The sequence below is a fragment of the Saccopteryx leptura genome, chromosome 1, assembly GCF_036850995.1.
Source record: "Saccopteryx leptura isolate mSacLep1 chromosome 1, mSacLep1_pri_phased_curated, whole genome shotgun sequence".
Taxonomy (NCBI): Eukaryota; Metazoa; Chordata; class Mammalia; order Chiroptera; family Emballonuridae; genus Saccopteryx; species Saccopteryx leptura.
The window spans coordinates 285,093,132-285,107,579 of NC_089503.1; the positions used below are offsets into that span (position 1 = coordinate 285,093,132).

A 14,448-nucleotide genomic window follows, 5' to 3' on the forward strand; every position below is an offset into this window, starting at 1 on the left:
AGTTTATATTGTCATAGAGTTTCAAATCCACTACTAAAAGGGAGGTTTACATTAAAAAGCAAAGTTGGGTACTTGAATTATCAGGGGGATTACTTTGTAAATTATATAGTTGTCTAACCATTATGCTGTACACATGAAACTAATATAAAATATTATTGAATGTCAACTATAATTGAAAACTAAAAATTTTAAGTGGTAGAGCATTGACTCAGCATGTGGAAGTCCCAGGTTTGATTCCTAGCCAGGGCACACAGGAGAAGCGCCATCTGCTTCTCCATCCTTCCCCCTCTCCCTCCTCTCTATTTTTCTCTTCCTCTCCCGCAGCCAAGACTCCATTGGAGCAAAGTTGGCCTGGGCGCTGAGGATGGCTCCATGACCTCCACCTCAGGTGCTAGAATGGCTCCGATTGCAGTGGAGCAATGCCCCAGAGGGGCCAAGCATCGCCCCCTGGTGGGCATGCCAGGTGGATCCCGGTAGGGCGCATGCAGGAGTCTGTCTGCCTGCCTCCCCACCCCACTTCTCACTTCAGAAAAATAAAAATTAAAAAAATAAAAAGAAATAAAATATTTTAAAAGACAAAGTGAAATATTTGCAAAAAAAGAAAGTCTTGAATTCTGAATTTAGTGTCATCCTTAGAAATATGGGGCAGATTTTTCAACTGTAACAGAATTATTGCTTCATATGAAACTGAAGACCATGAACACCATTCAACATGTTAACAAAAATTAGACTATTTACTGCTCTGGAATAATTCTATGAAAGAAATGTTTGCTACTATAGAAACTGATTCCCAAACTTTTAGATTTCAGGATCTAATGTTTTTGTTTTTGCTTTAGTGTATTTTTTGTGTGTTTTTTTTTTTTTAATGAAGAGAGGAACTGCTATAGGAATTATACAATTAGGGATGTAAGCAAGGGGCAGAGGTTAAGGAAGAACTCAACTTATTTCTTTTATAAGCACTTACATTTCATAAAAAAGGAATATATTTAGCATTCAGGAGTTTTGAAGGATATAATAATCTAAAGAAAATGTTCAATAATTTATGTACATGGAAAATTATAGTTTTCCTTAAATTCTTCTCATTTCACTGTGTATCAGTGAAATCTTTGTCAGAGGCCAGAGCTGATCTGTGTATAGCATTTGAAAATCACCACAGCAGCCTATGAGATTTGAGGCTTAGACCATCTAACCAGGACAACACTTTGATGGTGTTGCAGTGGAGCAATTGGAATATTCTGGTTCCAACCCAATAAGATCCATGTTCTGATTAGATCCCAGGTGAGAACTGAAACTCTCTGAGAGTCATATTACCCTCTGAAAATGCTGAACATGGCAGAGAACAAAGACAAAAAGCTTCAATCTTATGCAAGTGTGTGTGTGTGTATGTGTTTGTGTGTGTGTGTGTGTTTGTGTGTGTTGGGGGCATTTGGGCAGAAAGAAATATTGCATTTCAGCACTAACCTCCACTTCTGCCCCATAAGAGGCACCCTGCTCTGTATTTGAGTGGGTCATGGTGTCCATCTGGTTAATAAAGACTCAGAAAAGAAGGAGGATAGGGATTGGGTTACATACTGGACCCTCTGATGATTTTATTTTGATTACTTCTTCCTCCCTGCATTACATACAGCTCCCTCTGCTTGGAAATGCTCATATAAAGAAAGGGACACACCCAGAACAAATTTTTTAACTGAATACTAAAGCAGAAGTCCTTAACCAACTCAATGATTTAATAGTTCTTTAATACTGGTACATTTAATTTTGGCACAGAGAGGAACTTCGAGATCAGCATTTGACAAGTAAGAAAAGAATTTCAATGAAGTGAATTTATCCACAATTATATGGTTAGTTTGTGGTTATATCAGCAGTAGAATTCAAGTCAGCACAGTTTCCACTCTAGCACAAATCAACATTACTGTTGTTACTTAACTGGCCAATTGGCCATAGTAATATATTAAAATTTACCCCTCGAAAAAGCTAAATTAGTGAAATGATTAACCATATACAACATACCTGTGAGCATCAACTTCTCTTAGAGTATACCAAATACACTTCTGTTTATAAAAATATTACCGAATGTAGGTTGTAAGCCATGTATCTCACATATACTTTGAGATTCAGACATAATTTTTAATGCCGAATTCTATATTCAAACTAATACTGAGTCTTAGAGTATACATCATTTTGGTTCATTTAGAAATATCTCTTAAACAATCACACTCCTACCCTTCATAAAAAGAAGACTCAAAATGACTTTCTGTTGATAAGAACAAAATAGAAAGCATTTCTATCCTCCAAACACACACATTTTCTTCAATGCTCTAAAATGAATAGTAGAGGGTAGTTCCAAAAAGTACCAAATACATTTTTTTTTAGGATTATCTTTAGAAAAGCTAGCACATGGATGTTCAACTGTTTGCCTTTGTGGGCAACACTTCCACTGTTCTACATGTAGTCGGGGCTTCCTAATAAAGGAGAGACACACAAAACATGCTCGCGATGGCCCGAAAGCAGCACTCAGTTCAGATGGAGTGGCTGCTGCCACCCGTGGCAATGTCCACGGCAGACATTCCTTCATTTCCTGCATTTCATCATTTTGGTTTCAGTTAACAAACAGCCAAGGAATCATACAACTTCAAACAGTTTTCATTATATTCTATTTTCCCTCACTGCGATCTTCTGCGGTTGAAATACATATCCTATTTATCATGGAAGCGGCAGAGAAAAATGTCGCTGTCTGTCAGACTTTCGGGGCAAAGAGATGGAGTAGAGCCCAGAACTCTGTTTTCCAGGCTCCGGAGTGATGCCAGTCCTTTTCAAAAGGAAGGCAGCACAAAGGTCGTGAGAAGGTCATGGAGTCTAGTGAGTGTGCTGCCCCCTGCGGGACCCCTCCAGAAAGCTGGGACTCTGAAGATGAAAAAGGAGATAAATGAGAAAACACTTATACATGACTCGTTGCTGTAAATTGTATTTTAGAGTATTAAATCATATAAAAGAATACTCTCCCATTTAACTTGAAAAATGTAGGCGATAGAATGTTCTAGAATTGAAAATCAGACATACTGCATATGGATAACATATACTCGGAGACTGAGAATAACGTAAAATATATAAGGTCTACCGGAAAGTTCTGTCCGTTTCTATCACAACAAGTTTCAACACATAAGCACATATTTATTTGACGCATGTGTGCCTCTCTATTTTTATCACTTAATGTATACATACTGACGGAGCAAATTAACTAAAACAAAGTTGATTCACGTTAGTCTTATGTGTGAAGCAATAGTGTACCCATGGCTACTGATAAAGTTCATTTACACCACTGTAATTTTTACGAATTTCAACAAGGAAGAAATGCTACAGAAGCATGTCTGTCACATCCACCATATTCCCCGGACTTAGCACCCTCCGACTATCACTTGTTTTTGTCCTTACAAAATTTTTTGAAGGGCAAAAAATTCAAAAATGAAGAAGATATCAAACAAACACTGGTTCAATTTTTTGCATCAAAAGATAAAACATTTTTCAAAAATGGGATATACAAATTGCCCTCACGCTGGCAAGAAATCATTAATAATAATGGCAATTATATTATTTAATAAAGTTTATTGACGGTAAGAAAAATTTGTATTTTGTTTTATTCCAAAAACAAACAGAACTTTCCTGTAGACCTTATATTTATTAAAATATATTAAACACAATCTAATTTTTGAATTTTAATTTTCACACAATGCAATCAACAGTTCAAATGCTATAGAAATGTATACCTGAAACCTCTGTGCTCTTATTGACCAATGTCACCCCATTAAATTTAATTTCTAAAAAAAAAATGTTTTTCAGAAAATATGTCAGCAATGTGCCATGCTTGTGACAATAATCATTATACAGGGCTGATGGCAGGTTATGCTACTTAGTTATGCCTCCTTTCTGTAGTTTGTATTTTAAGTAGATTATATTTACAGCAAAGTAACGTGAAACTGTGGTAAAAAAAAAAAAAGAAAAACCCTGTAAAATATTTGAGATTAAAAAATAAAAGTCAGAAACATGAGATAAATAGGAAGAAAACTAAAAACATTGGCTTACCAGCTACCCTGATCAGAGAGAAACTTCTAGGTTTATTTGGTTTGCTGACTGGTAAGTTATTTGGGTAATTTAGATGCAAATAATTGAACTATTTAATTAATACTTCAATTAATCATACAACTCTGGTCCTGGCCTCATGTCATATGAATGTGAAACCTTTATTTCACTTTATTTTTTCCGCATCCCCTATTCTGACACCATTGCCTCCTCTTTCCCAAAGGTTATATAATCAATATGTTTGAAACTTAGCATAGGGCTTGAGAACCTAAATTTCTAACACCAGTCTTCCTGGGTTCCAATCTCAACACTATCACTTACCACTGTGTGACCTTTGGCAAGTTATTTAATGCTATTGTGCATCAGTTTCTTCATTTAAAATGGAGCTAATAGTAACACATACTTAATGTGTCTTTGTGAGAACTAAATGAGTAAAGCATTTAGAACAATTCTCGTTCAAATGGTAAGCCTTACGTACTAGCTAACATATTTTTAAAGAAAGTGTTTTTCTGTGTATGCATATATTTTAATTTTATAAAAATTTTGTCTTGCTATAGGTCTACCTATAGAGGTAATTATGTGATTTTTCCTCCTTTTAGTTCTTTAATGTGTTAAATTGCATTGATAGATTTTAAACAGTCTTCATTGTTGATGAATGATGTTCCTGTTACAATTGGTAGATTCAATTGACTATAATTTTATTTAGAATTTTTGAATGTGCCTACAATTCTTTTTCTCTTAGTACTCTTGTAATATTTCTTATGAGATTTAGCATAATATCCCACAAAAAGAACTGAGTAGCTCTCCTATTTTTATTTTCTGGAACAATGTATTTAATGTTTAATAAAAATGTCCTATAAAGCCAATTGGATTGAAATTGCATTTTATGATCAGGAGAAACATTCAGTGAGCATTTAAATGTATTTATTGGCCATGATCTACTTAAGTGTTCTATTTCTTATTACTCCAATCTATGCATTTTTTTATCCCAGAATTTATGAGGTTTGAAATTTGCTGATGTACAGGTCATGATATTGTATTATTTTTATTTCATCAGGATATGTTGCTATTTCCTCTTTTTGTGCTAAAATTTGTGTGATTTCACCTTTTCTCTTAATTTACTAGGTAGCATTGCCAGATTTTTACTTCTCTTCTACCTCTGTTTTTTTTTTAATTTTTTAAGCACTGTGCTTTAGTTTTGCTAACTTTAACTTTTTTTCTTCCATTTTTTTGCTTTTACTTATTTTCTCATATCATTTTCGATTTATTCTGCTTTCTTCTTCTAATTGGTTAAGTTTAATACCTAGCTCTCTTTTTCCTATTTGTTTTTTTGTTTTGTTTTGTTTTGTTTTTTTATCATCTCAACTTCCAGAATAAGACAAGTACATTGAAACCTGCCTCTGGTCTCTTCCCCCACCTTCTCCTGATACATTGGTATTATCTAGAATTGTAATTGTGGATGGCTTTTGATGTAGTTTTATAGCTTTGCTTCCCTCCATTGGGATCTGGAATTCCATTTTCCTAATGAGAAGTCCAATTGACATTAAGTCATGTCCTTTTCTAACTAATGTGCTTTTTTCCCTCTAGATCCTTTTAAATCTTCCTCTTTGTCATTGATATCCTTACATTATGCTGTAATGGGTTGATATAAGGGATTTCTTTCCTCATATGTCCCATTGATCCTTTTGTTCTGAAGTTTTTCAATACTTCTCATTCTGGGAAACTCTCAGTTATTACAACCACAAGTGTTTTACCTCTCCATGTACTTAATTCTGTCTTTGAGGCTCATCATATAAGGGATAATAACGTGTCTATTTCTTTTATCTATATCTCTTGTATTTTACTTGTATCTTTTTCTTCTTTTCATTGACTGACAGCTTCTGGGAAAGTTCTTCAATCTCATCTTCATCAACTCAGTCAATCATTTGTTGAGTTCTTTATTTCAACTGTTCTAGTTTTCATATAGCGTAGCACTAGTTTGTATTCATGTTAACCTCTGGTTTCTACTTTATGTGGTGAGGGGCACACTCACAGCCACCTGCTAACCTCTCATCCCTAGAGAGCCTGGGGACCATTCTCCAGCTGGTGCTGAGTTGCTATCATTTTTCTGCCTGGAAGAGGCACCATGAGCAAGACAACATCTCCCCCCTCCCCCCCCCCCCCCCCCGTTGCTGCCCAACCTTCCTCTCCTCTTCTCACCAATTCCACCAACACTGGGGTCCAACCACCTTCTACTGACACAAGAGTTTCTCATAGCTTTACATAGTCATTGTTTTAAATGGATAACCACCACTCTTTCTAATGTCCATTACATTTCTAGGGTTTAGGCCTGGAAAGAAATGAACAGCTTCTGCTTATATGTCATCTGTCAGGTACAGTAATTAACAGTGACTTCCAGGAACTGGGTTTTAAGTATTAAGGTAGAATGCATTTTGTAAAAATAACTTTCTCATTTTAGAATGTGGAGGCCTTATTCTAGAAGCTAGAGAGAATGAGGAAGCTGGCTTCATAGGAAATAAAATGAGCAAAGAGGCAACAAAGCTCTCCTATGCTGAAAAGTGTGCTACCTGTTACTCCCAGGAGCTCTTGGACAGTGTGTTCTTGCACATCCCGTCTTTCCTTCCTAGTGTGCACATTCCCTTATGCTACAACACCAATACACTCCTGTGACTAGCTTGTAACTTTAAAGATTAAATCAAATCATAATCTTATTTAACTTTTTATCTTATTTTTTTCCCCATTCCCTCAGAATCAACTTACCGACACCAAGCAACCATCGATGATGAAGTTGTCACCATGGAGATATTAGATACTGCTGGTCAGGTGAATAAGGCGTTCAGCTAAAATATTTTCTGGATCAAATAAAAATGAGATGTGCATAATAAGAACAAAAGACATTTTCTTACAATTAACTCATGATGCATAAAGACTTTTTCTTTAATTATCTAAGTATTTATATATTAATATATCTGCAACAACCTGTGTATGCATTCTTATGTAAACTACACAGTACATATGGTTTTGAAAATCCCATAGCATTCACATCGCCCCTCTATTTTGGGGGGATCATAAGACATTAGTATATTTTCATACTTAAAAGTGGTTTTAAATGCTCTGAAATTTTAAACAGATATCTGTACTGGAGATGTTCTCAGAGCCTTTATTATGCTTTTGTGTGTAAGGTGAATCCTTAGGGATTTAGTATACATTACACTCCAAACTTATATGAACTCAGAATCCTTTTTTAGAATATTTTATTTTAGGAATCTCTCTAATAATAGTCTTTCTAGACCTCACCACACCCTATTGAAAATTTGAACCATGGCATTGAACAAAAACTACTTATTTAAAAAGGAAACTAATGTAAATTTGCTTTGAAGTCAGTCAGTTCTGAAATTACAAATGGGCTCATAGGTAGGTTTAGTTCCCAAAGATAGGAATGACCACTAGGAATAAGAATTAGGAAACTGGAGAATCCCATGGTGCTTGTCAGTGACCTATGATCCCAAGAGGTCTTGAATTAAACTATTTAATCCAAGAAAAGTTTTTGCAACTAATTATATACTTTTCTTTCTCACCATCTCTTTCCTATATATGTCCTTGCCTTCTCCCACAAACTGATTCTAGAACGAGGCAGCAGGGACATACAGGCCTGCAGCAGTCATTGGTGCCTGGGAAGGCAATGCATTTTCAAATCACACGTGCTGCCTTTCTGGGAGGGAAGGATTACTTTAAAAATCACTTCAAATGCATTTCTTTCACTATGAGGCTGTACAATATTTTGGGGGCATTGAGATGAAGGGGAGCCAAAAGCTTCTAGCTGTGAGCTTGACTCTCTATATAATTATTTTGTTTTCCTGCCTTTCATGGCTAATTGTCTATAATCTGAAGAATGAAGAGATAAAGCAAAAGCAAACAAACGAAATCAAAACCATTTCACTATATGTTACCTCTAATTCCAATCTCTAAAGGGTGAGGTAAGGTCTACTTTGTTACCAGTTAGCTAATTCCTTCATTGTGATGAAAAGTCTCAGAGGCAATGTGCTCAACTAAAATGATACTTTATAATCCTGTGATTAAAATTTTAATAATGTGGCAGGAAAAATTAGAAGCAGAAAGTTAAGGTCTGTGCAGACAGAAGATTTTTAGTTCCTTGAAATACTTTGCTGTGAGTAATTAATGCTTCTATTCTAAACGAGTTGAGAGGGTGAACTTGTACAGACAGACTATCAAAAAATTTTGATGACACTAAACAGAGGACTAATAATCAAGGGATCACTGTTAACACCAGCAGCATCTATACACTGGGCTTACGTCCAAGTGTCCTGAGTGTTATTTTTTTCTTGCCATCAGGAAGACACCATTCAGAGGGAAGGACACATGCGATGGGGGGAAGGCTTTGTGCTGGTCTATGACATTACTGACCGAGGAAGTTTTGAGGAAATGCTGCCCCTCAAGAACATTCTGGATGAGCTCAAAAAGCCCAAGAATGTGACTCTCATCTTGGTTGGAAACAAAGCTGACTTGGACCACTCCAGACAGGTTAGTACCGAAGAAGGGGAGAAGTTGGCCACAGAATTGGCGTGTGCTTTTTATGAGTGTTCTGCCTGCACTGGAGAAGGGAACATCACGGAGATATTCTACGAGCTGTGTCGAGAGGTGCGTCGCCGGAGGATGGTCCAGGGCAAGACCAGGCGACGCAGCTCCACCACGCACGTCAAGCAAGCCATTAACAAGATGCTCACCAAAATTAGTAGTTAAGCAGCTCTGTTCTTGTGAGGTCCCTGCTGGGATGGCTCGGGTAATTGGAAACACTTTCTTGCCCTTTTCCTTTTTTTATGCCCCCAAATAAAAATTAAAAAAAGCTCTATTCCTTGTTCTGACTCTGGGAAATGTCTGGGCTTCTAGTTCCCAGTCTCTCATCTCTTGAGAAGTTAGAGAGTGTTTTATGCAATTTTGATGATGACAGTTGCTCCCTTTCCTGCTTGAATAAGGTATACTTTATTGCAGTTTGAACATGCAATCACCAGAGATTCTGAAATAGCTGGTTCATATGAAGCTATTTTTAGGCATCTTCACTTTGCTTTAGTAGACTGAATTCTTTTCAAAGGCATTTTCAAATTCCAATTCTTGTTAAAGTCTACAAATGATCACCTTAAAAGTCTAAGATAATAGAAAATACAGTGGAAATGCAGAAAGAGTAGCTGAAATATTCAAGCAGGGAGCAGAGTCCTAGTTCCTATTTGAAGCAAACATTCTCTGAAGTATCTTAAATTATCTAGTTTTCCTTTAACCCTTATTTTGTTCTTAAATTCAGGCATGTTCTCACAAGGTTTTCCATGGTGTACTAAAGAGTTCCATTTCAATCTGAGTTGGTTCTCTTCATGATCTGTTGACCATTGTACCGAATTCTTCTGTAGCTCCAACAAGATTTCATCCTAACAGAGGCAGCAGGACCCTGCAATTCAGATCTTGCTAGTCCCTTTCTCACCAAGCCCAGGGTGATGTAAAGACATCAAGAGTATTTTTGCCAAACCATGATTTTATTGGATGCTAACAGAGGATTTAGAATTTGAGATACCTGATTCTTTTCTCTCTCTGCTTATCACCTTAGCAGAGAGACAACAATCCATGAAGCAGGAAACTTGAGAACGTAGCCAAACTACCCTTCTGTTGGAGAGCCAAGGCTCTGTGCCAGACGCAGAGAGAAAAATGAACCTCTGGTTCCTTAAGCTGGCTACATGACTTCTTCTAATACTATTCTGGATAGATTAATTCATTTAGGAGAATTCAGAAAAGAATGAGAAATTAAAGTTAACTATACCCAAATAAATGTATATAAAACAGATTCCTATATTTTAAAAAGACACCACAGTCTATAACTGATAAAACTTTATGATTCTTTTTTCCTTATTATGCCCCCCTATATCAAGACTTAGGCACTTTAATTTAGAAGAAAATATATATCTCTTACATCTGTGTGTATTTATAGATGCATAGGTATATGTATAAAAGTTTGTAGGAGTTGGAGGCTTTAATTCATTGATGCATTTGGGCAATGTGGTATAACTATTTTATGTGAATATAATAAAAACCATAATTTTTACATTCTCTCTCATTAGGGCAGTCTTTCTTGTGATAACATGAAATGTTTGTGATTTTAAGAAATACCTGAGGGGACAGTCAAATTGTAGAGTTGAGGAAACATTGAATGTGATGTAAAAATATAAAAAAATAAGCTTGGATTCATAACAGTAGCTACTATTTATGGAGTGGTTAAGCACTTTATGTATTATCTTATTAAATCCTTACAATAATCTTATGCAAGAGATACTACTATGATTACAGAGTTGCAGGGATGAAAATAGTGAACCACAAGAAAAAACAAGTTTCCATAGCTATTTAGAGAGTAGAGCCAGGATTTAATCCAGAGAGGCAAAGTCAGACCCTAGAGCCCATACTGATAGTCATAAAACATTAATAGACTAAGATATGGCTCTTGTTCTGGAGATGTGGAAATGACACAGGAAGGAGAAAATTTCTTGCTTCATTTATGCTTCTGTTCATTCATTGACAAGTATTTAAGCATAAGTTGGACATATAAGTTGACACAAATCAGTTCACTTGATTGTGTCTGAGCTGAACCTTCATAATACACACAAGTTATTCAGGAAAAGAAGATAATGAAAATATTCCAAGCAAAAGGAATAGCATGAAGCTAAAATACGGAGGGAGATACGAAAGGCGAGGTGATGGTAAATGTGGTCATTAAACATAGTTTAGAGAGCCATATATATCATTTCTCAAGATAAAAGGGAAGGGATAACTGAGGGAAGGAATTAAAAGAAAGAAAAATATAAGGGATTTGGAAGTAAGAAAAACGGCAAAAATTCATAAAATTGCAAGTTTATATATTAAAGGACCTAGTAGCTGACTTAGCTGTGATTATTTTTCAGTACTGTCCATTTAGACAGGGTTGGGAAAATGAAAGCAGAGTGAAATTATTTTGTAAGTCTTTTCATCTTCCAGAATTGCAGTCTGTTTCATTCTTTGATACATATGCTTGGGGATGAGGCTCAGCCAGTTCCTGTTAAGGTCAAGCTCCCAAGGAGATGTAATGAAATATATGGGCGCCGTCTTGGGTCAAACACTAAGGAAGTGAAATTCACAGTCACCAACACCAGCAACCTCCCTAGACATATGTTTACAAAAGCAGCCCTATTAAAAAAAGAAAAGTACGTAGAACCATTGGCTTAAATCCCACTGGTAATTACACAAGAACATGAGATTGTACAAATATAAATTACTTATTCCTCTCATGCCCCAGGCTTTTTCACAAATGGAGGTTATAAACACTTGTGGTTTTTAAAATAGTATTTTAATGATGGAAACCTGTGTGTTCTTGTATCATAATGATGGGTTCTTATCACCATACTACCACTACCAGTGTTTGCTGTTTATAGTTGCTTTTCTTTTCTTTTAAGAATCAAAAGACTTTATTCTTAAATATTGTATTTGTACTCATCTGCCTCACAGCACTGAGGGAAGGAGCCCATAATTCAGGACCTTCCTTTTAAGTAAGGTGTAATACTTACTCGTATGTAAATAAATACAGCCTCTTAGATTCTAAGTATAATACCAACAACCAAGCTTTCATATAAAAACAGCCTATGCCCACTTTGAGGATAATAAAAATGAAACCAGTGTGTTGGGTCTAATTTAATGAGAGTAAAGTTGAATTCAGTTGTCCTGAGCTAATAACCTATTGGGAGATTCTAAGGGAAAAATGACAAATATTTTTATCATAGGTTTGAAATGTTACATTTAGAAAATTCTATATTCCCATATATATGGTTCTATTTTTATATTAAACTACTTGCTTTTAAATGCTTATTATAAAGCTACACTAATCAAAATAGCATTTTGTTACTGTAAAAATACACTTACAGTTCTGTGGAACAGATTAGAAAGACCAGAAGCAGAACCACACATATATGGTTGATTGATTTTTGACAAAAACATCAAGAAAATTAAATGGCAAAAGAATATTCTTTTCAACAAATAATGCTAGAACAATTTCATATTCTTCTGAAAATAAATTCAACCCATACTTCACATCATATATAAAAATTAATACTAAATGGATCATTGACCTAACTATAAGAGTTGAAACTATAAAACTTTTGTAAGAAAATGAGAGAAAATATTTTGTAACTTTGAGTTAAGCAAGAATCTCTTAGAACACAATAAGCACAAATAAAAGCAAAGTTAAAATTTTGTCATTCTAAAATGCTAAGAAAATGCAGCAGCAAGCCAGACTGGGAGAAAAATATGTGGAAAATACATGTCACACCAAGAATGTATAGCCAGAACACATGAAGAATTTATAGAACTCAACAATAAGATAAATAATATGGTTAAAATATTGGGCAAAAGTTTTGAGTAGATAATCCACCAAAGAAGATACATAAATAGCAAATAATTACATGAAAAGATGATCAACATTATTAGATATTAAGAAATGCAAATGAAAAACACAATGTATTACCAGTACATACTGGTATAATGGCTAAAAATAAAAAAGACTGACAATACACAATTCAGTGAGAATGTCTACATCCTAGAACTCTCATACATTGCTGGTGGTAATGCAAAATGGTACAGTCATTTTGTAAAACAGTCTGGCAGTTTATATAAAGTTAAATATATATTTAATGTACAACTCAGCAATCCTGTTCTTAAGTATATCTCAAGACAAATAAAATATATGCTTACTTAAAGACCTACCTGCTAACATTTATAGTAGCTTTATTCATAATTACAAAAAAACTGGCAACAAGTCAAGTTGCCATCAATGTGTGAATAAATAAACAAATGCTGGTGTTTCTTTACTACAAATTACTATGAAAGAATACATAAAAAAGCTATTGAACTATTTTCAAAGCATTATGCTAAGTAAAAGAAGCTAGACACAAGATGTTGCATATGATAAGATTCCATATATAGAAAATTCTAGAAAAGCAAAATGATAGTGAAAGCAGGTCAGTAGTCACCAGTGTCTGAAGGAACCAAGTGAGAACAGACCACAGAGTGCCTCAAGAGAACCTTCTAGGGCAGGGGTCGGGAACCTATGGCTCACAAGCCAGATGTGGCTCTTTTGATGGCTGCCTCTGGCTCGCAGACAAATCTTTAATAAAAAAATAATAATAATGTTAAAAATATAAAACATTCTCATGTATTATAATCCATTCATTTCCTACCACTCATGTTCATGGTTGCGGATGGCTGGAGCCAATCACAGCTGTCCTCTGGGACAATACCAAATTTTTATTGGATAATGCATAACGTACATGGGTCATTGTATGGCTCTCACAGAATTACATTTAAAAATATGTGGCGTTCATGGCTCTCTCAGCCAAAAAGTTTCCTGACCCCTATTCTAGGGCGATGAAAATATCCTATGTCATGATGGTTGTAGTAGTTATATGACTACATGAATTTCTAAAACTCAACCACTTGTAAAATTAAAATTGGTTTATTTATTGTATGTAAATTATACCTCAGTAATGCTGATTAGAAAAAGAAACATCTGTCATCTGGGAAATCAGCAAAGAGGGCAAGTCAGACAAAGCCACCCTGAAATCTATTTAAAACAAATGTTCAACATCTCAGAATAGGTTTTTAATTTGCGTCTTTTCTACTGTTAACAAAGGAACTGTATTTTATTTTAAATAGTGTCATTTAAATTCTCCATGCTCCTATATCATATTAGGCTCTCTGGTTGAAGTACCTCCAGTCAATGGAGACCCATGCAAGTGAATGTGTCATTCTGTTCTCTTGTGTATCCGAACCATTTTATTTTTTATTAGGAACTCTGAACAAATGTTTGGACTTTTTGAGTTTGGGTGTGTGTGTATATGCATGTGTCAATCTACTCCTTACATGTTTTATGAGAGGAGAAAATAATTTGGTTTGTTCTATGAAAGAGTATTTTTAAGAATAAAAACCTCACTGTTCAGTAACCTAGGGAAGTGCTTGGTGATGCCTTCTTGATGATCCTTTATGATTTATGAAATTCTATCGACATTGTTGTAAAACACTTTTGTTTTGTCATCCTCTCCATCGTCTCACTGCTTGGGGAAGCAAAGGGCTTATTGTGAAAAGCAAGGTAGGACATTGAAACAAATACAAGATATTGATTACTTCTATTTCCTGAGCTTCTGAGTCTATCTATACATTGGTAGTGTCCAACTATAATTTATATTCCTAACATTTGCTTGTAAATTGGCTGTTGAGGGTGTTGAATGCAATTTCGTTGGAAAACAAAGTTATAAATCATATTTAGTTTTTCCAGCTAGACCATAGAAACCT

The 14,448-nt window shown here is 35.2% G+C and overlaps 1 protein-coding gene across 1 annotated transcript in view; it reads left to right on the forward strand.

The window, feature by feature from the left end:
- Positions 1–14,169, forward strand: part of RERG (RAS like estrogen regulated growth inhibitor) — a 138,289-nt gene extending 124,120 nt beyond the window's left edge. The window contains exons 4-5 of the mRNA XM_066355267.1: positions 6,827–6,900; positions 8,431–14,169. Coding sequence (XP_066211364.1) covers positions 6,827–6,900; positions 8,431–8,838 — 482 coding nt within the window. The 3' untranslated portion in view covers positions 8,839–14,169. The remainder of the gene's footprint in view (positions 1–6,826; positions 6,901–8,430) is intronic.
- Positions 14,170–14,448: the final 279 nt, after the last annotated feature.